The following is a 27,980-nucleotide window of genomic DNA, read 5'->3' as shown; positions in this document are numbered from 1 at the left end:
CTGCATAGTAACCATTTTCACATGTGCCATCTTTGTCTCCGACAGACAACACAAGGCACCGTAAGTGTGAAGACAGGATCTGGCGGAGGAAGAGTGCCAATGCACCAACGTAGAAGAGAGAAGAAATGTTCAGATGAAAATAGAAGAATGGTGAAGTCGTGCTTTACACACAAGTGCCGTCAGAAAATTCAACAAAACAAGTGACTCTGATGGAGGACAAGCAACATCTGACGTCAAGATTCATCGGGCCATGAAGGCAGAGCTTCACCTCCTCAGCCTGGAGCAAACCACAAAACCAGTTTGGATTGATGTTTGGGCCACGTGCTGAAATGCATTCAATCATCTCAGCGTGAAGGTTTCAGGAAGGCTGCATTTGAAGCAGTGATATACTTTTAGAGATTTCATCAATATGAAACCACACAGGTGAATTAACAACTGCCATTCATTGATCGTCTCCTCTGGACTTTGCTGGTATACAGTTGTTGTGTCCACAAATGACAGCTCAGTGCAAGTGTCTTGTGAAAAGCAGAGGAGGATTCCCTCATGTTTCCACTGGGTTCTGCCTGAGGTTGGCACTAAACCCTCAACTGCGCCACCCTGATCAGCCTACTTGCAGGTAGGTTCTCTTCAGGGTTGCGTTCGGGTTTGCTCCTACAATCCAAAAACAAAGTTTGATATGTGACAAGCTTATTGGTTAGTGTGTGTGTGTACAAGGTCTTTCTCTCCGGAGGGAGTCTGAGACTGTTCTCCACCAGGACCAGGAGCAGCCTTCCATTACCCCTTAAGGGAGCGAGTGACTCATGCCAGAATTGGATGGTATTTTCTTCAACATCTCTGACATTATGTTTCCATCAATGATAGATAATAAACTATGGAACCCTCGAATGAATGCACCATTGATATCCCTACGATCCACCTATCATCGATCCGTGCTCGGGAAGTTGGCCTTCTGAGCGGCAAGTATCGATCTAAAATCCCTGACAGTAAGTAATCGGTTGTATCGACATTAGGGAAAAATGACTTTATATAAATGTGTATCTTTGCACTTTTACAACGATAAACACGGTAAACGGCGCTCGATTGATTTGGTCTGTCTGTGTCTGTGATGCAACGTCACGACGTCATCGCCGCGCGTCAGCAGTGAACACAACAGCCGCATGGAAGCAGCGTAGCGCGGAATGATCGAGGCAGCATTGTGGTCAGGTGTTCGTAAATATTTTGACTTTTGCAAGAACAGAGTAGGTCGCAATTGTAAACAGAAAAAAAAAGTTAAAAAGTTACCATCAACACAATCCTTCGCTCCACAGTCGAGGCACTTGCCGACCCTTGTTAAATATGAGTGCTGTGTTGTTTGTTATTTAACATGAGAGCAGTAGGGTGATCACTGCTCATTCAACCTGAAGAAATGTTGCACTTTATTTTGATATTTGAATTGTCATTGTACTTTTGAAAAGCTGAAGTAGTTTTGTTTTTATGAATAAAAAACAAGGACCATTTGTTCAGGTTGAATTAACATTCAACAGGTTGGACAGAATTCATTTATAATTTTTACAATTTTACTATACAATTTACAGTTTTACAACAGGAATCCTGGTCATTATTTCACAGCTACACAGGTCAGAATTTCAGCTTCGAAGCTTCGTACTAACTGAACCAAAATGGCCCTTGTATTGGCAATTGTATCCACAACCTCACACCCCTACTGCTATAGTATTAATACACGTATTATATTACACGGAGTGTAACAGGGTTGCAAATTAGCTATGAAGTTATCCATTACGGATCATTAATTGAACAAACTTACTTAAGCCACTGAGTAAAGAACAAAAATAGAGTGTCACTATTTGCCGGTTCATTTTCATAACAGGGTTGAGCCATGAAAAGACATTCAAGATAGGGTACCTAAGTTACTCAAACTGAAAATCAGGGAGATACAACACACTCTTGCTCTGTTGACTGTACTGTATGATGCCACTTAACTGGCCCTTTTCTTCTTGGTGGACCTCACTAAAGTGTCGGGGCAACAGGGTATGTTGTTGGACACAGATCCTACGCATGACATGAGACATATAAGAATAGAGTAATACAAAAGAAAAGGATGTTTGGATTATATGGTAATTGAGATTCGACTCAAGAAATGCTCAATAAAAAAAAAACAATAAAAAACCTAAAACCCAGTCATAGTTGTTTGTGATATGCCATCCGTGGAGTTAGAAGTTTAAATAAGGGAAAATAAAGTCAGGCTTAATCTAGTCTGGGCTGCACAGTGGATGCCATTTAACAAGTGCACCGCTCCTGTTTGTGTTTGGTTCCGAGTGTTTGAGGCACGTTGCCAATGAAACAGACCGTTAGCCAGACTGTCAAGCCTCAACAGGCTAAGTGGCATTTAAATGGGGAAACATGCTTGCAGGCCATGAACACCTCTGTATTATCTTTTCTAAAACTGGACATGGCAAAGGCACGTGGACGTAGGACCTAAATATAAGTCAAGTGCTGGGAGGGAACAAACCACCACTTGACTGTTTCCATTCAGCTCGACGACAACAGCACCTCGAATCGGTGTTTTGGCTTGATGTAATGGTGTGAGGATATTTGCCCGTTATTTGTCTCAGGCGTTTGGATGCTGCGTCACACACTGTACCTGGCAACCCTCAAGAGAGACTATTAAGCGCCTGTTAGCATACATTCACAATTTGATCATGAGTCGGCGCTAAAAATACACTTGACCTCAGCTTTACCACCTCGTGCAGACAAAGGCTAATAAACTCACTCACTGTGCCAGTGTTGCTTTGTCTTTCTCTCCCCCTGCAGTAGCTTCAGATGTTTGCTGTGACAGGGCTGCAATGTGCTTCACACCTGCAATGCCACTGATCACAGAGCACCCCTTTATCGGATTGCTGTGGCAACACAACAGCAGTGGAAAAAGATGCCAATACATGCACAATTGTGGTTTCAATACAAGAGTTCTCCTGGTGTTACATCACTTTATGCACACTGCAATTAATCCCTGCCTGTAGCCTGCTACTAGAATCCACTTGACCTCTAGCTGCTCTTGAAGGTCCAGCAGAATGTACTGGACACTGTGGAAAGACTCCAGGCGAAAATAGAATCATAGATGAGGGTAGAGCATTGGAATAAGGCTTGCTCAGCAGGAATATTTTAGGCAAAGATTCACTTTTTCAGGCTGAGTTTATTTGTGTTTTTGAGAGGAAGAACGCTTTTTCCTGGTGCGGGTGCTGTACTTTATCTGGTAAATCAAAGTCCACCACTCTACTGAGCTCTACTGAGCTTAATATAATGCACTCTTACAGAAGAGACTGATACCAAGAAGAGACATCAAGATCAGGTTTAGATTGGAAAAGGAAATCATGGGAAGATGATGACAAAAGTGGCTGTCCCCCTTATGTCTGGGTCATTTACATTCAGCAAGTTTACAACGTAAATACAAATATATAAGATGAACCTTGAATGTGTGGCTTTCACTGTTAAAACACTAAATGGTCGAGAAGGTACATGCAAGTTCGATAGCTACAGTTTGAGATATCACAAACATAAGCAAAGTGCAAAACTTTTCTCTTTCATTCGAAGATAAAGACATCTTCCAGTGAGGGTAACTTTAGCACTTTTGCTAGTGACGTCGCTGCAACAAACCACACACACCACAAGTCGAGACGACTCAAGACCACACCAACTGAGACCAAGACAATATCGAGACAGGAGAGTATCAAGACCAAGATATTTGGAGGTTGAGACAGAGACAGTGTCTCAAACTGATCCACGGATGTGCTGCAGTGGATGCAGGCACACATTGGTAAACCAATCAGGTGTCAGCTGAAACAAGCAGCACCAGTCCGACAAACAACAGACACCTGACTGGTGTTTGGGTATCCTCCAAACCAGCAGCCACTATGGCCCTTTAGCAGATTGGTTTGATCAAAGAATAAACACAACAAAACTGAACAAAAGGACAGAATCTTTCTTTTACCAACGGTGACAGTTTTCGCTGTCGGTCTTGACCGGTCTTGAATAGAAAAACGAAGGCCGTCCAGTCCAAGCAAAAATGCATTTGAGACCAAGATGAGACCAAGACCCTAAAAAAGTGGACCAGTCTCAAGACCAAGACTGGTCTCAAGTACGACTTAAAGAGCAGAACGTTGCCGCCATCCATCTTCTGCATCCAGGATAATCTCATTGGAAATATCCTCATCTCCATCACAAGGATCGGCTCCACCAAAATCAGGGGCGACATGGGTGCATTCAGAAATATGTATTGTTGGAGGTTGCTAGGCAGTGTGACGAAAATGACTCATCAGTGTGACCAAAGAGCATCTTCTCTCCAATGTGAAACCCACACAGGCTTCCACCGCTTGACACAAACACGTACTCATAAAAGAGCAAGCCTGAAAACGACAGACAGACAACAGCTCCTCGGGGTGTCTCTTCCGTTGATCAATGCGTCGCTAATGGGATATTCGTAGCACCTCAAACGCCGGAGCAGGTAATCAATCTGCCCCTGTTGGACGGATACCTTGTTCAATTTTTCCATCACTCATCGCAGCCCCCAAAAGGCTCGTTTTCCAATCAAAGACGTGAGCCACACCAGAGGATCGAAAGTTAACACAGGCAGGAGAAAGCTGCACACACAGCCTGTCTACTATAGAAGCCAAATATAAAGCCATGCATACATCCCTGCTGGGAAAATCCACCGCCAAAGCCATTCTGGTGTGGAAATACTGTGGACGGTAGACCAAAGCTAAATTTAAACAAGGGCCTGATTGGAGGGTATAAGCAGCAGTAGGGATACCGTGGAGTTTGGGAAACCAGATGAGGAAGACCATTCTTTACTAGCCACGACGTGGCCACTAAAATTGTGGGTCTTTTCAGCGAAGAGGGAAAAATCCAAACAATATGCTCTATTTATGTAGAAAACAATTAGTAGACCTCTCCAGGATGAAGTGAGGAAAAGGAGGAGATGTGTTTAGATCCCCAAACAGACCCAGTGGTGTGGTAAGCAAAGGAAAATTGCACAGGCAGGTAGGACGGAGTATCACACACATCCAGTTAAACCACTGCAGCACATCCTTCTCAAATCACTGTCTGGTGATGACAACTTCCATTCACTCAGTCCACAAAAACACTTGTATTGATTGTGGTTTCTTTTCTCCTTTCTTTCTGAAAATGAGCATGCTGCCCCCCCACGACCTGCTCCCCACTGTGGTTTCATGATCTGACCTCATCTGGGGGCTCACATGGCTCCATGATGCTTGCAGCCTCCGTGCTGTCGCATACCCTCGCCTTGCAAACCCAAGCTATCAATACACCCGTCAGCTCCCATGCAAACACACACGTCTCAATTTCCTGGTAGACAACAAGGTGGCCAGGAGCCTGTAACCATAGAAACCTCTACCGCTGCTTGCTTACCTGCTCTTGTATGAGCTGAAACAGGGAGCTTCTATCCATATACTGGCCAGGGAAGTGAGAGGAGCCACCGAGGACAAGGGCATAGGGAGGAGTACAGAAGAAAAGGTGATGATACCGGGAGGGAAGAGATAAAATAGACAGAGGTTTGCTTGAGGTAGATTGTGGTGCCTAAACAGATGCGTTAGTCCCCTTTGTAGCTGCAGTGTCTCCTCTGTCTCCCGTTCTCTTGCCCCAGGTTTCTGCTGCCGTAAGAGCAGGTGATGCGTGGCTCCGTGTTGGTGATGGCTTGCAGATAGGCTGTGACTTTGCTCTGTGCCAGAAAAAAATGTGGCGGGGCAGCAGCCTCAGCTACATCAGACGAGAAGCAGGCACAGAGGCAAGGCAGAACCAGCAGCTTTCATTCACTCTCCTCCTCCTCACTCTCATCTATCCCATTGCACTGACTGTTACCTCTCTCTTTCTTCTCCTCGTACACACACTGCACTGCCTGCATACCAATGAGAAAGGGGAGGGAGGTGGTCTCTCCCTGCCAATTGGAGACATGGAAGGAGTGGCTGCAGCTCCACTTCTCACTACAAGCAAGGCATATCAGGATTAGGGGATGGGCTCCACTGCAGCTTCCCTCTTACTACGAGCACACTTGACTGCTATGTGAGCGACTGACAGATGCACTGCAAACACGAAGAAGCCTCCGAGCATTTTTGATGGAAAAAATCCTGCCCTTTGAATTTCTTCACCGTTTTAGGTTGGGGTAGAAAGCAAACAGGCTCATCACAGGGGTGAGACACAAGATAAAAGGATAAGTATGCAGCCTGAAACACGATTGATTTTAGAAAAGGCCAGTGTTGTCAGAGGAGTGCCAACCTCATGCACATTAGGACACTGAAAGAGCCTTCTATTATCAGAAACGTGCAGCACAACTGTGAAATGCACTGGCTGGACGGACCATCGGTCTTCAAAGGAAGCCATCCTAATGAAAACAGATAGGGTGCCATCATGGCAACCTTCTTGTCTTTCAGTAATGAAGGCAAACAACAATGGGGCCTCACAAGCGACTAACGGACAGGGAGGTGAGCTACAGGGGAACTATCGTGTGCTTTAAAGAACTCGGAATATCCATAATGCTTCGTGAATTTTTTGGCCCACGCTTACTCATCACTTTCGGTAGATGCCGAACCTTGAGCGCTGGTTGTGATGAGTAAGAACAAGAGCCATCTAAGGCAGCGTGCACTGCCTCGGCAGGCGGCTGCAGCAGGTGTGTCTCAGGCCAGCACCAGCATCACGCAACCTTCACGTCCAGCAGCTTTTATGACGCCCACTCACATCCACGCAGTCACTTGAGTCACATACAGGACTGCCAATGTAGCACCTGAGACAGCTCCTGTAGATGCTACACAGGAACGATACGCATAGATACCTGCCATACTAGCACGTCATCTTTCATAACGTTGTTATTATTGATCCAGATAGACTACTCAATCCACCGAGGGTTAGCGTCAAGCTAACAGTCACAAACATTGTTTCATCAGATGACACTGAAGAAATGACACTGGGATATGTAAACTTTGAAAATAACTCAACACACAGCCATTAATGTCTAAAGTGTAGGTCACAAAAGTGAGTACAACCCTAAATGAAAATGTCCAGTTTTGCCTAACTGGTGTCATGTGACTTGTTGGTGCTTCAAGGTCTCAAGTGTGAATGGGGAGCCGGTGATTGACTTGGGTGTAGTTTAACATGGTACCTCATGCCAAACACTCTCGTGGGATCTGAGAAAAAGAGCCGACATGCTGAAACTGAGCCTCAGCACGGTGGTCAAGACCATACAGCGGTTCCCCTCAGACCAGGCCTCACTATGATCGATCAAAGTGCACACGCTCAGCGTCATATCCAGAGGTTGTTTTGGAACGCTAGACGTATGAGTGTTGCCAGCATGGCTGCAGAGGTTGAGGGGGTCGGGGGTCAGGCTGTCTCAGACCATAGGCCGCACAGCGTATCAAATGGTCCCAATAGGAAGCCTCTTCCAAAGATATAATAAGACAGGGAGACTGGATCCACATCCTGAAGTCTGATGAGACAAAGATAAACTTATTTGGTTCCGATGGTGTCAAGAATGTGTGGTGGCAACCACTTTGTTGTTAGAGGTCAGTGGCTGTGGGTTGAGTTTTTTTTTTTTGAGGGGGCAGTAGATTTACATTATAAGCTGTGCAATGTCATATCTTCAGTGTAATCCTGTGGAAGATGTGATATTATTAATATTATAAATATTGGCAGCAAAGTGTGGGGTCCACTCACCTTTTAGAGATACTGTAAGTGTATCTAAAAAGTTAGGATTGATAACTAAAATTAGAAAAAAGTATTTTCCTCCCAGAACACACTGTACTGATGGTAAACAGATGCCAACTGTTTTTCAACTGAGTTGCTATATGTTTTTTTTTTTTTTTTGCGTGGGCACTGGATTTCCAAACACAAAAAGCTATTTGAATCTGCAGACATTTTGGCTACAAGTCAGAAACTCCTCATCTGCTCACACATCATATATGGTCTGAGGAGCAAAACAAGGTTCAGAAAATCATCTTTACAAACTTGAATCTTCTTCTTTAGGCTTCTCCCTTCAGGGGTCGCCACAGCGGATCACCTTCCTCCATCTCACCCTGTCCTCTGCTTCCTCTTCTCTCAAACCTACAAACCTCATGTCCTCCTTCACCACCTCCATCAATCTCCTCTTTGGCCTTCCTCTCCACCTTCTGCCTCGCAGTTCCAACCTCAACATCTTCATACCAATGTACTGGCTCTCTCTCCTCTGTACATGTCCAAACCATCTCCATCTAGCCTCTCTGACTTTGTCTCCTCAACACCTGACATGACCTGTCCCTCTGATCTACTGCTTCCTGATCCTATCCATCCTGCTCACTCCCAGAAAGAACCTCAGCATCTTCATCTCTGCTACCTCCAGCTCTGCCTCCTGTCTTTTCCTCAGTGCCACTGTTTCCAAACCATTGCACCTGACACTTTTCCCCAGTTATTCCATCCTGCCTGCACCCGCTTCTTCTCCATTGCACATTCTCCATCGCCCTGGACAGTTGAGCCCAAGTACTCAAACCCCCCACCTTCTTGACTATAGCTCTTAATTTCCATGTATAAGACCACAGCCTCACTATTAAAGACCTAATTACAATTTCTCTTAATCTTAATGGAAATCTAGTTTGCCTGACCATAAAAAATAAAATGAAAATAATATCCCCCTGTGGACCTTCAGTGGTTTTACTACTATCTCTGGAGCAGGGGTGGGCAGTTGAATTGTTAAAAAGACACCACACTATATCAAACAACTGGTCTGATATTCAGTCAAAGATATGAGGTTGTTTTTTGTGAATTATTTCCTTGTAAAAATATGCATGTGTATGATGGGAAAACACAATTTGAAGGATTTCATGGGAGAAAAGATAATGTATGATGAATGCATACAGTTTATTGACTGTTCTGAGTAACAAAAATGTGTGAGAAACGTGTGTCAAACATCATAGAAAGAGAGACATTTTTAAGCTTAATATATTACAAAAATAAATCATAAAAAATGAACATTTCTCTGCTTCTCAGTTTGACACTGACCTCATGACATAGACAGACACATCACCCAGTTCAGTTCTAGCTCAGCCAACCTACAGCAAAGACTGAGGTTCAATACAACCCACTTATCGTCTGACACCAGCCCCGTGTGAAATGCGGCCTGTTCAGCCCTGAGCACCTACATCCTACTGGTCTCTGCAGCAGCAGACGCAAGCCTTCATGTTCTATTCACCGGCGGTGGATGGAGGCAGATGGCAGGGCAAACCCCAGGCTGCCTGCTACCATTTAACAAGGCCCGAGTGCATCAGACAGGACGCAGGCTTGAAGTCAGTGTGAGAGCCTGGAGAGCATAACAAGGCCTTTCAGGGAGGACAGAGAAGTGCATTAATGAGGCCGCCAGTCTGAGCTCTTACTCAGCAGCTTAATGACTGTCAGACACGAGCAGCCAGGTGTTTCGTTTTCTAAATGTCACCGCAATTGTGTTATGCGTGGTCTGCTGGGAATACAAACATATATATATATATATATATATATATATATATATATATATATATATATATATATATATATATATATATATATATATATATATATATATATATATATATATATATATATATATATATATATATATATATATATATATATATTTATATATATATATATATATCACACTGATGTTCAAGACACGTGGCAGCGAGGATGAGAACAACAACAACAAACATGGAGGAATCCCTGAACAAAAGCAAACAAAAGCATCTGTTTGCTTTTGTTCAGGGGGGTTTTTCACTACACAATGGCCAGGGTTTCCACTACTCTGAATGGACTTGAAATTCTTATACAAATATTCTCAAGACATTAAAAGAGCTTTAGTTTAAATAAGGTGACATAAAAACTTGAACATAGCCTCCATCGTGATTTATTGTCAAACTGATGCAAAATAAACAATATTTTGTTGTTTAAATGTATGTATAGGTTCATCATTAGATTCAGTAATATACCACATTCATTCAAATTGAAAAATGTGGCTTCTTGTGGCAAAATATTACACCATTAAACTGTGAATAATTGATTGAAAAAAAAAAAAAAAAAAAAAATATATATATATATATATATATATATATATATATATATATATATATATATATATATATATATATTAAAAAAATGTAAATGAGAAACTGTGTCGGTCCTTTCCTGGTTAAGCCTCAATTTTAGGATTAAAACTTGAAAATAACTGGGTCATTATAGCTGGGTTTCAGTTTGGTTCAGAGTCCTGGTCGAGTTAAGCCATTTGTTTCGGCTAAACCTAACCGGTTTTTAGGGGCAGAGGTTGGGGAAAGCATGAAAGGCAATGAAATGTCCCCACAAAACATAAAAACATCACTTGTGTTTGTGCGTTCTTGAACTATCTTTGTGAGAACCTGTATGAGTGTTTAATCAACATAGAGAACATTTTGGCAAAGTGAAGACATTTCGGCCGGTCCTCATCTTGTCAAGCCCCATTTTGAGGATTAAAACTACAAAATAGATGGGTTATTATAATTGGGTTTTAGTTTGGTTAAGAGTAATGGTTCAGTTTAGCCAATTGTTTTGGATGGTTAGGTTTAGGGGCAGAGGCTGGGGAAAGTCTTGTGGCAATGTATGTCAAGGCAGGAAGACAAACGTGTGTGTGTGTATTTTTTTTTCACCAGTAATTTCCAATTCTTCGCATCCATCCTGCTATTGATGCTTAGGGTGCATGTACTAGGTAAATGTAGGAGTGTAGAGAACCTGAGGCAAATGGAAATATTGTAAGATGCTTTCTCACTGTGAAACATGAGAGGAACGAGAAGATGAGATCAAAATATTCCTCACCCTGTTTCAATTTTGTGAAACCACCGTGTGAGTAACATCCCTGCATGTTCCCAAAAAAAAAATGATGGAGGTGCAACACCAGGAATGGTGTGATGAAGAAACCTTCCAGTGCTGAGAAGAATGGCAAGAAATGAGGTCAGCGAGTGACACAGTTGGAGCGCAGACGGTGCCAATTAAAACACATTTTGGAATGAAAAGATAAAAGGACCAGAAGAGAATGACACATTGATCTCCGTGCCTGGATGAACAATGAAGGGAAGACAGAGTCAAGGGAGGAAACCAGGACACACACTCTGATACAGCTCAACTGTCAGGACCCAGGTCAGGTCCAAAGCCTGGAGGTGCGTGAAGCTGGATTGGAACAAGGGATCTTCTTGAGATAAGAGGAACACTGAGTGAGTCTCCAAGAGAGTTGTCAGAAATGTGACTCTCATATACACACACAATACCTGTAGTCTCGAGGCGCCATATTCGCTCATAATTCCAGGGTAACAGAGTCTAGTCACTACAGAGGACAAACATTTTGCGCCCTCTAGTGTCTTCAAATAAAATGAATGCCTCAGCGTGCAACTAACATTTTAAGGTATACTTGTCAAAGAGCTATTTAACTGACAACAACACACTAATGTTTTATGAAACCGTGTCTTTATTAAATCTACCACTGTCAGCCATGACACTCCTGTGTTTTTAAGCACATACCGCCCCCTGCTGGTTAACTGGTGTCACTAAACTAAAACCACCTTATAATTTATAATTTATAATAACAACAGGCCTTAACGTACAACTAAACCAAAATGCTGGTATGATGTTGCACACAAACATAACAAGCCATCGGGAAATGTTCTTTAGGATTCTTAAGAAAAAAAAAAAGAGTAATTTTAAATCGATGTAATATTCGACCAGATGGTTGGATTACTGTGGAGCTGAGGCTGATTTGTGATCTTCCATGGCAGAATTAAGGCGTCATGTTTAACTCCTCCGCTGTTTGTCTTCTTCTTAATTGGGATCAACACAAGTGTACACAAATGCACAGGAAGAGCCATTATTGTTGAGTTGTTCTGCCTGCTGCATGAAGGCGACACATACAAGTGGTAGTCACACAAGCATAAATGAGGCACCAACAACTTTCTTGCTGAATAAATAGTTCAGAAATCAGAAATAAAACCTGTCTATGACAAAAAAAACAAAACAAAAAAAAAACAGTCAAGAATAAGTCCAGACACAGCACAGGTCATCAGTGTGTCGCTGCACGTCTAGCTGTCTACGCTGGCTCCCTAAGTCCTGCAGTATTAGCAGGCCAAGGGTCAAAGTTGGGATTAGAGCTAAATGCAGCATTCTCCCTCAACATCATCGCTTTGGGATAGGTGATTTGACTTGATGCCAGTCTGTGTGTTTCACCGTATGGTTTGTGAGTTAGAATCTTGAACCAAATGTTGCAGTCTGTCAGGATTAGTCGTTTTCCATTCATGACAAAAAAAAAACAGTCATCTTCAACCTTCAGTTTCCCCTCAGTCATGTGAAGAATAACCCACAACAGCTCGAGTGAGTGGTTTATCTGATGACGGACAGTACACAGGTGCTGGAGCCTCCAACTGACAAGTGAGTTAGCAGAGCAGCTGACAATATGACAAATGTTACCTGCGCTGACTGGAGGGAGCGGGTTTGGAAAGGGAAATGCTGTAGTACTGAGGGGTTGGGAGGGCAACTAACAAGGCTGTGTAGCTGCAGGGTTCGCAGCCGTCACAACTTGGTGGTGACACCTGCTCATCCAAGCAAGTGTGGGAGCAACTGTTGTATACAAAATCTACCCCCACAAGCTCTCAGTGCCGTCACACAACAGCTGGACAAGTGCATGGATCATCATTTGAGTCAGTGTTTTAATGTAATTATTTGAATAGATGACATGAGCTGTTATGATCAAAGGCGCTTGTGAAAAATCAAAGTTATCCAGTTATTTATTCACATTCAAATTCACAAGACAATAGACTTGTTTGACTACACCTCCACATCAGGACAGGGCCAACTATGTCACTTTTATTTATTTATTGGCCTGATTTATGAAAATCAGGTTTCGATATCTTGGTACAGAGTAAGGTCACTTCCTCCCAGCGGTGGAACTCTCTTTCCACTTATTGCTTCACCACAACCTACTGTTCAGCTTGTCACGTTGCATTCCATTTCAGCTCTGAATTGGGAAATCGGGGGGACCAAAAATCTCTTCAGCTACAATTCCATTAGTTACTCTGTAAACTGATGTTGGCTTTCCAGAGTATGTGCAGCAGTATTTTAACAATCAACAAACTCGGTATAAATATACATAAATGACTGGGAGACAGAATGTACTGCTGGTGGTTCTGGAATCCCAAGTGTGTTTCACCTGTAATCATTTTGCTAACCAAAGCATGTCTATCCAGAGATACTAACCAGAGCAGCATGTTAGTTCCATGTGACCCCAGACTAACCAGCAAACTTGACACCTTTCCACGCTCTGTTTCTATCTCAAATCTCTTGTGACCATGATTCTAAAAATACCCTAAATAAGTCAATAATGATTTAACTGTGAGTCAAATTAGTTTGGCAATATGTGATATTTTTATTTTAATAAATGTATTTTATTCATCAGGATTCCTAGTTTAACAGAAGAAAACAGCTAAGGACAGGCACTCATTGAATTGTTAGAAATAAAAGGTTTAAATAACATCGATATATCTGGATCATGACTCCAACAAAAATACAGTAGTTCCAAAAATAATTCGTTTTACCGTAACAGGAGGCCTTATCTGCAAAGCAAAACAAAAACCTCTGATTCCACTTCCTTGCAGGAGCCGAGCAAATAGATAGAATCTAATCTTACAGGTTGATCGCTCCACAACTAACAGCAACTCGGAAGGAAATGCTTTGAACAAAGCATCATGTCATCATGTACCTTGGTGAATGTTGACTACTGAGGTGAAGGCAGTCGATGTTACCCAGAATGCTTTTGGCTCAGACGCTCGACAAGACTTAAGAGAGTTTTGTGGCTAATATTACAAACTGGCACCAGATAAATTTAGAGGCGCAACTGTAAAAAGACTGCTCTGAAAGAAGCAGTGCTCTTTATACACATGACAAATATACACCTTTCTAACTGGAGTTGTATTTTTGTCAGAGGGTGGTGTCATTCAAGCATTTAAGGAGGCGCAGCATACAGTTCATGTCAGGTATTCAAAGAGAGTAGAATGAACAGAAAAACTTAAAATATTTCAAGATTATTTGAGGCCTACTCGCAGACAGGCGGTCACCTTTGGACTATTGTCTCAGGAGAACACTCCGTTACTTCGAAACCCTGTCAATATACTCATATGGAGTACGACAGATCATGAGATAACAAGTAACATGAAAGTGAACGGTGGGTATGACTGGTATTACATTGTTTAGAGTTGGTGTTGTGGTTATGATCCTGAGATTTTTCTTCACATATTTCTTTGCAAATTTTGAACAAGTGAATTTGACTTTTTTGAATGTATCCTGGTAGGTTTTCAAATGAATGAGGTATTCTCAAACCTGTGCCCAGGTGTCTCCGGTGACCCCCAAGGTTCCAGAGGCCATCATCTGCAACATTAGCGTTTCATTATGACATACTGACATGCTACTGAGAAGGACAAGAAATGATTATTCTATTTTTTTGAATTGCTGTTTTTCCAAGCAAATTCTCTGACGCACCATATGTGGATCACTTACCTGCAATGTGGAAAATGGCCCGTGTTTAGCTCCCTGTATGCTGGCATTTTATATGCATTTAATTTATTATTGACTTTTTTTTTTGCTTTTTGTTTTCTGATAAAAAAAAAAAAGTATTCTTTGTTGCTTTGGTGGGGTGTATTTTTGGTTGAAAATGAAAATAAAACTAATTTAATTTAGTTTAATTAAAAAAGTATGAATAAGAACCCACAGAGGAATAAACACAACTGTCACTTGCGCTTGAGTCAGTGACTGTACTAGTCATTGGTGTGATGCAAAACTAGCCAAAGTACTTGCTGATGTTCTAAACAGGGCACCGCAAAGTATAGTATTAAATTGATATTAAAATAAAGAGGGACTGATACAGTGTTGTCACTGTTCTGACTGTATCATTTGCTGTTCTGACTTTAAATGTTATTTTAATTAAACGTTTCCGTGAAATTGGTGCCAACCAATTACTATTATTATTATCATTATTTATTTTTATTCATTTATCTATTAGCATGAAAAGGGTCTGTGTTCCCAAAAAGGTTGAAATCTGAAGAGCTGTTCAACTTACTATATCAACAGTATTTTTCCCATCCTACATCAAACTTCTGTTTTCACTATCAAAACAGTATAGAGTAAACTATAAATGAGCAAACACATCGTCAATAAAACGTCTGTAAGCAAGACAATAGTTTATAGGCGAATTCCATGACGTCATCGAGAAAGTGATCTACGAAGAAACGCATTTTAATTCCAGATAAACGAACACTAATAAAAATGTAATCTCATCACAGCGAGTGCCGCCAAAAAAAGACGACGTTCCCCGGGTGACTTCCCTTCCATGAGGTCAAAGCTCGACGTGAATCCCGGCAGGTCTGGGTGTCCCTCTGTCGGTGGAGGAGAGGAGCGGCAGAGACACAGAAGTCGCTGCTGGATTGTTATTTTCCGTCGTCGCTCTCCTGACGACTCAAGCTCTAGGTAGAACGTCGAATGGTTGGAAGACAATAACATGCACAGTGTGCTGTGCCCCAGAACAGCAGCAGTTTTGTCCTTCACCTCTCCATTCCAGTCGCTAAATTAAAAAAAAAACCCGCCCCCTTTACATTAACGCCTTCATCAATTCACGCCGTCACCTCGCGCTCTCCGGCGCTGAAGAACAATCCCTCACCCGCTCACCAACTGCGCCCCCCTCCCTCGCTGGTTTTCACCGAGTCACCCCCGCTTCAGCGTGACCCACTAAACTCCGCAGACAAAACAACTCACAGGTGAACAGCGTCGCGTCAAACTTTCCCTTCTCAACCCTGTCATCCGTCTGGAAACCAAACAAGTGAGACAAGGATGACCCTTTGCTTATGATGTTGTCGCTGGTTGGCGTTTCTGAAGGCGACGCATCAACAGCCGCTCGTCAATAGGAGCAGGGACGATGCGGGAATCATACCTGAATTTGGGGCTACACCGGGAATAAAGTGGGAGAGGACCTCACAGTGGCTGTGACTTGAAATCAAAATGGCGTTGCAGGGAGGGACGCCGCGCACCATTCTAATATACAATAAAAACCTAATTGCTGTGAAGAAGGCTTCTGTAGTTGGACACGGCTAAAGCGCCTGCTGCAGTGGGGACACCCCAAAAAAACGAGCCGAACCTCGAGTCAACCTAGTGACCGTGTTCTGATGCGCAGCTGCCGAACAAAAGAAAGCCATCCCTGAGCCCAGGATTCAAGGACTTTGGTCCGGCTGCAGCCCACCTTGCAGCTGAACCAGCACCTGGTCACCCACCGGTCTCTTCACCCCTGACTGTGGACCATATCACCTGTTTATCAAGCATTTGTCACTGCCTCAGATCTTATTGTGTGCTGGCAACTTTCCTGAGATTGAAGCTCGAGCGGCGACTGCCATACTAGCAGTGACAAGCGAATTCAGTCCAAAAACGGGGAATACAGCAAAACTGTCCCCCCGGTCACAGCGTATATGTGTGGCGACTATCGTCACAAGGGTCGTCGGAGACTTGCTGTCGGTGACATTACATTTATAGCAGGTTTAACAGTAAATAATCTCGACCACGTCACTCAAGTTCTATGGCTGGACTGTGTTAGTTGGGAAAATGTATGGAAGTATTAAAAGAGAAAACGGGGGCCGAGACCACCACAACACCGTGCAATCGTCGAAGCAAAGATTCAATTTTCATAGGCGAGCGAGATTTTTGCACAAGGTTCCGTGTGTTTGGGTCAATTTAACGCGAATTGTGCAAAATTGTTCTCGGCGCGCACTCCTTCCAGTCGGTTTTCATGGAATAAAAGTTGTTATCTGGCGCGGAAGAACCGGAACAAGTGTGCACAGAGGAAGACGAATGTCCACGCTACCGGACCGCGCTCCCCGGTGGACGGCAACGCGGCCCAGTTTCGCGAATTTAGCCCGAGTTGGAGGATGAAGAAACACAAACGGGACAGCGCCAGTTTCATGGAGTCCGCTAGATCAGCTGCTGGCAGTTGGTGTTCTCAATCACGTCCGCGGCGAGGCTTCATAGGCTCGCCGGAGCGCCTGTGGAGTGAGACACTTGAGAGATCCGCTCTTCTCACTCCGTCACTCCACGACAAGACATTTTTGATCAAAAGGCGACCTTGTGTCATCAGCCGAAAACTGTGCAGGAGGTTTCCGCTGGTTTTCTCCGCGACGCCAGAGAAGCAGCAGCGTGACTGAGACGCGTCTCCAGGAGTTTTGGGCGGTTTTCATCAACTCCACCGAGTCCGGTCACCATGGCAGAGACGTCGGCAGCTCCGGCCAAAGCCAAGAAGACAGCCAAGCCCAAGAAACCGGCTTCTCACCCCAAATACTGTGACATGATCAAGGCGGCCATCGTCCACGACGTCAGCCGGAGCGGGGCGTCCCGCCAGTCCATCCAGAAGTATGTCCGGAAGAACTACAAGGTAGGAGAGAACGCTGACGTCCAGATCAAAATGGCCCTGAAAAGGTTGGTGGCGTCTGGGATGCTGCGCCACACCAAAGGCGTCGGTGCGTCCGGCTCCTTCAAACTGACCAAACCTGAGGACTCGAAAAAGTCCGTCAAGGCTCCTGTGGCTAAACCAAAGAAGGCAGCCAAGCCGGCCAAGGCCAAGAAGGTGGCCAAGCCCAAGAAGGTGGCCAAGACCCCGGAGAAGCCCAAGAAAGCGCCTGTGAAGAAGGTGAAAAAGGTGGCCAAGAAGGCGACACCGACCAAAGTGAAGAAGGCACCTGCGAAGAAAGCCAAGGCGGCCAAAGCCAAGGCCAAGCCCGCCAAGAAAGCGGCCAAGCCCAAGAGGTCACCCAAGAAGGCAGCCAAGGCTGGAAAGAAAAAGTGAACGGCACAGAGGGACTCACTGTAAATACTGAAGGACGTTTTTCGTATTATTTTTCTAAAGCCTCATAAAAAACAAAACTGTTTACCTGTGGTCTGATGTCCATGAAGAAGATGCTAATATTGTTTGCTGTCTGACAGTGTATATATTAAAACTGATAATTTATTCATTTGGAAATGTAAGAGCATCTTTGAGCATTTACTTTAACACCATCCATTGTGAAATTATGCTGAAAGCATTTTATGATTTCTTCCTCATTTTGTTACATTACTGTTGACACCCGCAATTCCATTAAAATGTCATTGCCATTTAAACTGTGTGTGTGGAATCACTGACAGTATCTTCAGTCTCACATAAGAAGCGAGGATAGGTTATCAGGAAACTAGAAGGAAGTCAGACTACTATACAAGACATTTTTGAATTACCTACAGCACAATTAGGTTGAATCAATCTAAACCGGCAACACCTACACTTGCTTTATCGACATAGTGCAAATAGACGCTAACTAGTACGTCTTTTAGGGCCAAGTTCCGCTTTAATGGAACTTCGGGTTCCAGAAAAACGTGAAGCGATGCAGTGACCCACACCCAGTGCCTCCTTCAGCAGCTTACCTGGGTGGGGGGTTGTACCGCCATCTTGTGGAGGACCTCTGAATTACACTACCGAGACGATACTTGGATCGCCAACTGTTGAGAATCAACAAGATACAACAATAAATTGCGTGGATAGCAATTATTTCCCAAACTATGGATCCAGAAACTAACCTCGCAAAGAGAGTCAGGCATGGCCAGCAACACTTAAACGCTCTGTAAAATATAGGGTTCGCGCAGATACACAGTTCCAAAGTGGAATACAAACGAAAGCATCCAAATAGAACATTTTCAAATCAATACTTTATAAAACACGTGAAACAGGATCGGCTCAGTTCATCGAGCCACACTCAGAAGAACAGAGAGATGTTTGGTTTGCACATAATTGTCATGTATAACAGCAAAAGGTAAGGAAATAAATGCACAAAGCTTCATTGAAAACAAAATCTGGTTTGGCTCCTGGGTAGAGCCTACTTTCAGTCAAAAATACAGTTATGTCACACGAGTGAAAACAAAAGACAAAATGATGGCAAGATTGTTTGCTTAATGCAGCATTGGGGAGAGGGTTTGAACCAATAACAGTCAGATAGTACCAGCATTCAGTTCATATAGAGGCAAGTCAGGTATATGTGAGCACATTTTGCTCATTCTTTTAATTTACTTTTACTTTTTTTTTCCACTGCGGGGCTCTCTCACAGAGCAGATGTCCTCATGCACATGAACGTCATGATTCAGCCGTAAACATTATCTTTTTAAAAAAAATATAATGGTACACAGCAAAATATTTCATTGACAGAAAAATCACTACCCGTTGGATGCAATCGACATGCCATCAAAGTTTAGTTTTTCAGGGTTTTTTTTACAGCCCTTTGCTCATTTCATTGTCAAGGAAATACCAAGAAGCGACACATTTGGCATCAGGAAGAAGGGTTGATAACCACAAAGGTCAGTTCTGATCAAGCACCTGTACGGAAGTCCATCACAGTTCTCAACAACAGCAGGCAAACTGCTCGGCCTGGTTGTGTAATCTAAGGCAGAAAAGCAGGTCATTGTGTAATGGGGAATGTTGTGGTCAGCTGTGGCTGAAATGTATAGATTCTCCCACAAAAGTAGGTCAAGCTTAGACTGTAGAGGATTTTGAAGCTAACGTAGAGGGTTTGGTGTGGAAGGGGAAAAGAATATCACTTCAGTTTGGAGACAGCTCTGAAAATGGCGACGCCCAGAACAGCAGCCACAGCGGAGCCCAAAGCTACTCTCAGCCAGAATGATGTGCTGCTCATATCGGAACCATTCAAGTGTCTGCAAACAAAAACGCAGAAGATTATAATGTGACACACAACAGCCGAACGAGTTCATGTCTCAGCGTGAGATAAAACATAGAATCACTGATCTGATAAAATCATGCCGCCCAAGATGTAAATAACAGAACGTGTTGTTCAAAAACACAAAAGTAAACAGGAAGTAGTCGGATACACAGTAGCTAGAGTAGGGATGAGTGATGTGGAAAAAAACCTTCAGTCACGATATGAACCATTTATATCACCATTTCATCAAATAACCTGAAGACATACTGCACAACACGTTGCAGAAAGTTCTTACTTTTTTCTCTCTCTTTACTGTCAGAAATTAGGTGGATCAACTGTTGCCTCCACCTTTCTGAAACAATTCAATACCTGGTATCAAAATTGAGTTGAACTGTTTTATAATGAAACTTCACAAGGTGAAACCTGTTCTGTACATTACTGTGGTTTGTCTCCAATATCAACAACACATTATTAAATAGGTGTACAGCTAGGCTAATAAATGGTTCACATCACACGTACAACCCTGTTTTGTTGTTAGCATTTCAGACCTCTTCTGCAAGTTTTATTATGGGGTTAAATTGTGACTGTGAGACAGCGATGCTGTAGACCACTGTATGTCATCATGTACTGATCATAGTTCGGTTTGTGAATTACGAAACAGTGAAGCAGTGTAGTGTCTCTACACCAGAAACTGAGAATCCACAGAATGGTATCTTCTTTGCAGGAAAAACAGCCTACACAACAGAGAAAATTTGCTTGACGTCATATCCCTGTCGTACATACCATATATATCATATCACCCTCTGCTAAGCTGGAGGTCAGTAACTTTTATATTTCGTATTTGGCAGCCAGTCAGAGTAATTTTTAGGAATGAAGAAACACTCTCAAAAATAAAATCCAACCGCAGACCTCGGACTGAAGTTTATAAGTATTACTCATGTTTTTTTTTATTTGATTTTCTAAATTTATATTTTTGTTGGTCACCGCCTCCATCTCCACCTGCGCCGTTTTGCTGTCCATAAGAGCAAAAAGGACAAAAAGAGTCAAACAACCTACAACATGCCATCAAAAGAATTGCCAAAATGATGTGCTGTGACATCAACACAACTTAACCTGTCGAAAGATTAATTCAATAATTTTACCAAAAGATAGTTTCGATTCAGACTGAATAATTTAAACGTATCGCACTTTCAATTCTGAATCGTCCGACAGGCTGACTATGGCTCTCTTTTACAGTTCTCTTAATTGTGGGTCGGCACTCTGAGTAAAACGCCCACTGTTAACTCTCTGCAAAACACCTAGATTTAGCAACCGATCAACACTGCCCACATGTCGGTGACCACAGTTTAGTGGTCCCATGCGTGTCACGGCTTCAGGAGGGCGAACTCAAGAATGAAGATTTTCAGGTTCTCTTTGAGATCACTGTTCAGAGTGAACTTACGGGTACATGGCAGCCCAGGCAAGTTTGGAGTAGATGTTCTTGTTGGAGTCGTTGGACAGGCAGAAGGGGAGTGGTGGTGGTAGCCGGTGTTTATAACAGAATTCCGCCGGTGTCATTCCATGAAGCTGCTTCACCTCTGGAAGGTCAATTTTTGAAGCTACGAGCACACATGGAATGTTGCTCTCCATGTAATGTTGCTGTATGGAAGGATAAAGACAGTAACACAGTAAAAACTCTAACTAGACACCTGATTTGGGCACGGATCCATTTCATACCAAATAACAGTTTTGTCTGACCTTGTAGATGCTAGCACAGTAGTCAAAGGAATGCGGGTCACTGATGTCATACATGAGACAAGCCACGTCACAGGAAGCGTCTGAAGCCTTCAGGAACTCTGCTTCCACATCCACCTCATTGAGCTTCATAAGAAAGAGCAGAGCTCTGGATTTAGTTTGGGTCAAAGGTTTGAAGTTAAGCACTCGCATTAGAGCGGAGCTACTTACAATAAGGTACTTTTCTTGATTGCTGACAGGGACAGAATTTATTGCGAAGGACGAGAAGGCACTGCTCTGTTTTGTCTTTTTCTGTTGCAGGGAACAAAAGAACAAATAAAATCACACTGCAGACTAGTGTGTTTCATGACAGAAAGAGGAACAATGCAGACAGGTTTTGTTTTGGGAAACAACAAGTCAGATGCTATCATACCGTTATGTTTTGTCCCACAAACTCATGAAGGAAAGCTGTTTTGCCCGTTCCCCGGGGCCCGATGACCTTGCAGAGAAAAACTGACCGCTGAGTTTGGCGCTTCTCCAGATCCACCTCCTTCTCTCGAGTCACTACACATATAATGCGAACAAACCAAACAAAAAGAAGCAACACCCAGGTAAATGCAATGTTTTGAGTTACTGTAAAAATGTACAAAAATTTTAGTCAGAATTCAAAAGGTGACCCGGAAGGGTTCTGATTTTGTTGAGTGTGACATGAAAAGGCTCTGTTATTTATTCCTGTTCACCACAAGAACAACATGGTAACATGCCTGGAGGCTAAAAGGAAGAATAATGATTATGTAATATTACACTGAAATGAGCAGATAGTTGCATATCACGCTCCTCAAATACTTAGACACATGTACGGCAGTTATCTTTATCCGTTCCTTTTTCTCTAGATAAAAGTGTTTTATTGACATGTAAGTGTTCTGCTTCAATTCTAGTGAAGTCTGTCAACCAGGCACGCAGCATCGCACCTCGGACATGACCCTGAAGCAGCCTAGTGCACTGCATAGTATGCTGTACTTCTATTTTTTTGACATCCCATTTGGGTTCCACGTTTCGCTGAAACAATAACCTACAGTAGAGCAGATAGTTCAGGCAGGATTTGGATTCTGTAAATTTCAATAGAATTTCAAATTTCAATAAAACAATATACACAGAATATGAATCACACTTTCCGCTGAAGCGTCACCATGACAACGGAGCTGGTGGCAAAGGCACCAACCTTTCAAATGAAAGACGATCTCACTTGATACTTGACACCAAAGACAACGAGGAAAGTGATCAAATAGCAAATATTTGAGACATGGGTTGGTGAATCCAAAAACCTTTCCAGTTCAGTCATCACCAAATCATGTTTAATCACTGTTTAATTATTTCAATATTTTCGCACTTTTGTGGCAATAAAAGCTTCTCATGTGAGTAAAGACAAAGCACTTGTTCACGTCAGTGGCGTAGTATTTTTGGGCATCATTATTAAGCAGTTCACATCCACAAGCATTAATGACAGTTTTCAAAAACCAACTATCTGATCAGACTCGAGCTATCCTCAAGAATTTGTATGGAATGGGAAAAGTGGTATCGAGCAACCCTGACAATGAGCATTTACAAATCAAATCATAAATGTGTTTTTTAATTACAATGTGTTCTTCATCAGGTTTAAAAAATGTTATAAAGTGAAGGTTACTATGTCTGGATAACAAAAGTACATGTTGGTAAATATAGCTCACTGCAGTGGATGAGATTATAATAAATAATCCTGGTACACAAAAGCGCTTGTCTGTCATACTTGGATTCTAGGTGTGTATTGGTGAGACCTCAAAAGTGATGAAAAGTTTAAGGTATACATAACACACCTGTGATGGCGGTAGTCTGTGAATCCTGCTCCAGGAGGATTGGGTAACCCAAGTATCCAAGGTGTTCCAGGCAACGGTGGATGTCAAGGTATGCTGACAGCCTATGTACACGGAACATACAGTTTGCTATTCAAGTTATTGTTTACAAAACTACTGACGCACTCTGGAGCGATCCGATACTTACGTCCACTGACAAAAGAAGCCAAGTTTGGAGATGTAGCCCTCATCTGTGGTTGGGACAGTCGTGTAGACCTCTTCCCCCCACGGCATGTAGGGACAAACGCAAAAGAGGTTCTTCAGCTCAGTGGGTGAGAGTGCAGAGTCCTTATCCTGCAAACACAAGAGAAGAATGTCCTTAGACGTGTCAAAGTGGAAGACCGACGATGCAAATCTAAAATGAACTTTGTCTTTCCCATTACTCACTTCATCATACTTGGCAAACAACTGTTGAAGGAACTGGTGACCACACTGATTGAGCTCTGTAGTACAGCCAACAGGAACCCGCAGTCTGTAGTAAAATTGGCAGCAATGAGTGATGAAAAGAAAATCCACAGAGGGAACTAAACAGTCACCTGGGATGTTTGCACAACCAGTTTATTTGTAGGAGGAGATGTGATGTGACTTACTCTGGGTACAGATAATCATCAACAAGCTCTAGGTTGTCATCATAGCCAAATTTTCGGAGGATTGTCCACGTTGTTTCATGTCGACCCCTTTGGATAAATAATGTATTAAGAAACAGGAAACCTAAAAAGCAACAAAGATAATGTCTTCAGTAGAATGCAATATGGAGGAATGTCATTAGAAGCGTAAACAAACTCAAGCTGTGAACATATTATCGAACATATTACCATTTAGGGTTAGTCCATTGTCCTGGATGCCGTCGCTGGTGTTCTTCCAAACTACAGTTTTCACATCTTCTAAAGCTTGAGGCGCCAAAGGATTTCCAAAACATGATTTCTGTAATAAAGTTCTGAGGTCAAATCGTCATGTATATAGGACTGATTTTAAGAAGTGTGGATAGAGACCTGAAAGCGGTTAAGTTCAGCATCACTTAGTATGCGGTCGTTGTCTTGGTCGGATATGTAGAATATTCTGCTCAGGGCTCTGACACACAGAGGTTTGAGCTGTGGGAGGAAAAAAGGAGCATTTAGGCAAGCAGAGATACAGGGGGCAGAGTGCTTTGCGTTCAAAATAGCTCACCTGTTTGTCTTCCGGATCATACAGAGGGGCTGTCGGGTGTAGAACTGCCTTCTGGGCGTAGTAGAACAACTCTGATATGTTCTTTAGGTTCTTTGCAGAACACTTGAATAAGAGAAAGAATGGCTGATTGTCTAACATTTCATTTGCTATGCAGTGATCCTGCTGTTGTTCAGAATATATATATATTTTTTACTAAATGTTGATTAAATGTGCCATTGTGACAAAAATGTAAACAATCTAATCATTGTCTGGCACTGTAGTAAACCAACATCTAAGATTCTCGAACCTTCCAAACAACAACAGCAACTGTCAGGGCACCACTTAATTTTACGACTGGATTTCTAACTTTTAAGATGTTGTCTGTCCAATTCACAATTTCCTTCCTTGCACACTCTGATGGTAAAAGATTAAACCTCACCTCCACACAGGTCTCAATCTCAGAAAACTGGTTCATTATAGGAAGGATGGTCTCCATTGAGCTTCCCGATCGTAGATCAGACTTGTTTCCCACAAGGATTATAGGAACTCTAAAACAAAGAATGTGCATTTCAGATGTCAAAGAAATGTGAAAACCTGCAACAAGCCACTTTCGCAAAAATAGTTACAGAACAGATGAACAATTAATTATTAGTTTACTTTTCTTGATACCTACTTGTTTCCTTTCTCTGCATTCCCATTTACTAGAGGAATCCATTTAGTTTTGATCTGAAAAACAAGACACAGCTTCTTATCTTCCTCTCCTAGAAATGCTCAACATTTGACTTGTATTTTACATTTGTGCAAGTAATACCTGGTCTATTGTTTCCTCATTGGTTACATCATAGACTACGCACACTACGTTGGCCTGTAAAAGATAAGGCAAAGGGTTAGAGACAAACATTGTCTGAATCGGCACAGACAGACGCACTAGCGCTGCAGACTGTGGACGACAAGGCTGGTTTGTTCAAATGCAAATTGGCAAAAGCTATACAACGCCCAGTTTGTGTTTTATCATTAATATATATTTAATAAGTTTAATGATGCTAATGCGTACTATGTTTGTGGGATACTTCGGCTGTGATGATAAGGTTGGACTATTGATGCGTCTTTGACGTTATCTGATATAGGATTTCATGGTCAAGGTAACTGGAATGCAGCATATGAAAACCATGCAGAACAGAGTTCGCTGCTCCCGCAACTCCTGCATGTGAGCAGACCTTAGTGCTCCATTCTAACATTTATAAATGAAATTTAAATTCCAGATGACAACACAATGATAGTTTAGGTATTTAATCCCAGAATAAAATTGACAGTCTGTCTGCACCAGGCTATCTATAGACCACATTCCAGACAGCCCTGATACACACAAAGAATTATTGTTGGCAATTGTTGATAAAGATAACTGGAAGAAACAACATTCCTACATGTGTCTAAAGGGCTCAATCCAAGTTCCACACTGTACTCACCTTTACTATTTCATCTCTTAAGACTTCATCACTCTGATCATTTGCTGTTGAAAGAACAAGAAATAAAACTTGCATGAATGTTGGAGAAGAGACAATGGTTGACTTTGGTCTACTATTCAATATTCTAGCAAGGAGAAGAGATAAATACCCAGCAACGGACCTGAGTAATCAACAATGTGAGTGGGGACTTTCTCTGGCGTAACATCAGCCGGGATGGTGATTTCCTCAGCTCTTGATGGAACCTTAGAAGGATTTAAAAGTTGATTATAGTCATGAAGTGAGGGTACTGCCGAACACACGAAAAAATCAATTGAAGATGACAAAGAGTAGCCTGTCCACAGGCATGCGAGGCACAACTCCACAAGTAAAACAAGACAAATGTCAGGAAAAAAAGGTGAGAGCAATAAATAATGAAAAATGCCTAAATCTACCGCAGAACTTAGCTCAATGACCATTCACGAACAGTTCCTAATTTCAACTAGAGACAGTGCATGACATATTAAAGGGATTAATAACACAGAAGTTATTCCATAGTATTGTAGAAGGATTAGCTTGAGTTCAGCAGCTCAAGTCCAGCTCATGTTTTACACACGATACCCAAGTCAATCAATAGTAACTCTTCTCTTGCGATCAAACCAATACAGTTGACACTCATTTGTTGTGTACAAATGTTTAGAACTCTAACATGAAGGGACTTTAACCTGCAAACCTGTTCTTGCACGTCTCTGCCTTGAAAATAACTTTTTCAGGACCACAGCTGGCAACAATCTGATGCGCAGCAGCTGATGCGAACAAACAGCAGAGAATGCATGTTGCTGATACTGACCTCCTCTGGGAACTCTTCTCCAACCAAAGACATGATGAGGGAGGTCTTGCCCACCTTTGCTGTTCAGACAGAACATGAAAAGTTAGTTCAGCCAATTTAAAAAAAGTTAACAAAAAATGCACAATTCCAATCCATCAGAGGGGGAATAATGACATCTCTAACCATCACGTTGGAACATCGCAAAATAACGGACCGGCCGGCTTCACATTCACACAAACTATGAAGAAACTGAATGAGTTGTTACACGCGTATTAAGGTGTAACAGCTCTGCCACTACGATATCGATACAATAACAAATAATTCTAGAACTTTCTAAAAGCCAGCCAACTACTCCCCTATAAAACATTAGCAGCAGCTCCTGTGAAGCTCTGTTAGCAAGGCAGTGGATTTTCCTTTAAATGCAAATTATAAAAATATAGTTCTTCTCGTGTTCAAAGTACTAAAAACAGTCGAATCAAAGCGATGCTTCGCTGGATAAATAAACCTTACGAGTAAATCCAAGCGGCGAGTGTAAAGTTAGCAGCAGAAGCTAATGTTTGCTAAGTTGCTAGTTATCAGAGTGAGCTACTCACGTTCCCCCAACAAAAGTATCCTGACGTCCTTCTTCATTTTGTCTTTCTTGAATTGGCCACAGCACCAGAATTTTAAGGCGACATTCAATTTACGTTTAAATTTTGTGCTTCATGAGAAAAGTAACCGTGTTGTCTACAGCAACATGGAAGCAAGGTGAACCCATATCTGTTCCGGTTTAGGTCAATATTGCGAAAAGACGCCACCTTCTGGTAAGGAACGAAAGTTACACTATCTGGATGGTTCAATGTTCGAGAGGAAAAAAATAGGTGCGTTTTTGGCTCAGCGCTTCAGAAACTTTGTTTCATCAACAATATTGTATTTATTTTTACATTCCTCGCTTCAATAAATCGTGGAAGCACCATGAGAGATTTTCAGCGACGTGGAACACAAAAACTAAAAATTCTTAGAGAGATTCTGTTGGAAGTCTTGTTCAATTTCAAAACGAACATCGATAGATGAACATCGATTTGATAGTAGATGCAGTTATACATAAACGTGTTTGCATTTTTATCAGCCAAATACCAATCTAATCTCAAAAAGTGACTAACTTGTCAAAAAAAAATAAAAAAATAAATACACAATCTGA

At 42.3% G+C, this 27,980-nt stretch overlaps 3 protein-coding genes across 3 annotated transcripts in view; 1 reads left to right on the top strand and 2 right to left on the bottom strand.

The window, feature by feature from the left end:
• rhbdl1 (rhomboid, veinlet-like 1 (Drosophila)) overlaps positions 1-5,882 on the bottom strand; it is a 52,410-nt gene extending 46,528 nt beyond the window's left edge. The window contains exon 1 of the mRNA XM_053866164.1: positions 5,422-5,882. Within this exon, the coding sequence (XP_053722139.1) occupies positions 5,422-5,460 (39 nt within the window). The 5' untranslated portion in view covers positions 5,461-5,882. The remainder of the gene's footprint in view (positions 1-5,421) is intronic.
• An 11,204-nt stretch (positions 5,883-17,086) lies between these two features.
• On the top strand, positions 17,087-18,201 carry LOC128759040 (histone H1.0-B). Its single transcript, XM_053865653.1, has one exon. It carries the CDS (start codon positions 17,309-17,311, stop codon positions 17,888-17,890), a length of 582 nt encoding a protein of 193 aa, XP_053721628.1. The 5' UTR covers positions 17,087-17,308; the 3' UTR covers positions 17,891-18,201.
• A 565-nt stretch (positions 18,202-18,766) lies between these two features.
• On the bottom strand, positions 18,767-27,570 carry rhot2 (ras homolog family member T2). Its single transcript, XM_053864840.1, has 19 exons — positions 27,394-27,570; positions 26,822-26,880; positions 26,156-26,237; positions 25,996-26,039; positions 25,341-25,394; positions 25,203-25,255; positions 24,969-25,077; positions 24,551-24,652; positions 24,376-24,474; positions 24,199-24,307; positions 23,974-24,094; positions 23,771-23,855; positions 23,532-23,677; positions 23,348-23,448; positions 21,928-22,058; positions 21,726-21,806; positions 21,519-21,641; positions 21,223-21,419; positions 18,767-19,776 (listed from the first exon to the last, which is right to left on the bottom strand). Exons 1-19 carry the CDS (start codon positions 27,428-27,430, stop codon positions 19,659-19,661), a joined length of 1,851 nt encoding a protein of 616 aa, XP_053720815.1. The 5' UTR covers positions 27,431-27,570; the 3' UTR covers positions 18,767-19,658.
• Positions 27,571-27,980: the final 410 nt, after the last annotated feature.

Source organism: Synchiropus splendidus, chromosome 5 (genome assembly GCF_027744825.2).
Source record: "Synchiropus splendidus isolate RoL2022-P1 chromosome 5, RoL_Sspl_1.0, whole genome shotgun sequence".
Lineage (NCBI taxonomy): Eukaryota > Metazoa > Chordata > Actinopteri > Syngnathiformes > Callionymidae > Synchiropus > Synchiropus splendidus.
Note: the sequence above shows the minus strand (reverse complement) of the source record. Positions and strands in the feature narration are given on the sequence as shown.

What these genes read in the sequence shown, in the direction of transcription:
- LOC128759040 (XM_053865653.1), top strand. Translation starts at nt 17,309, where the DNA reads ATGGCAGAGACGTCGGCAGCTCCGGCCAAAGCCAAGAAGACAGCCAAG.
- rhot2 (XM_053864840.1), bottom strand. Translation starts at nt 27,430, where the DNA reads ATGAAGAAGGACGTCAGGATACTTTTGTTGGGGGAAC. An exon ending in TAAGAGATGAAATAGTAAAG is followed by an intron (nt 25,395 to 25,995) that starts GTGAGTACAGTG and finishes TATCTTTTACAG; the next exon opens with GCCAACGTAGTGTGCGTAGT. An exon ending in ATGATCCGGAAGACAAACAG is followed by an intron (nt 24,475 to 24,550) that starts GTGAGCTATTTT and finishes TTCCTCCCACAG; the next exon opens with CTCAAACCTCTGTGTGTCAG.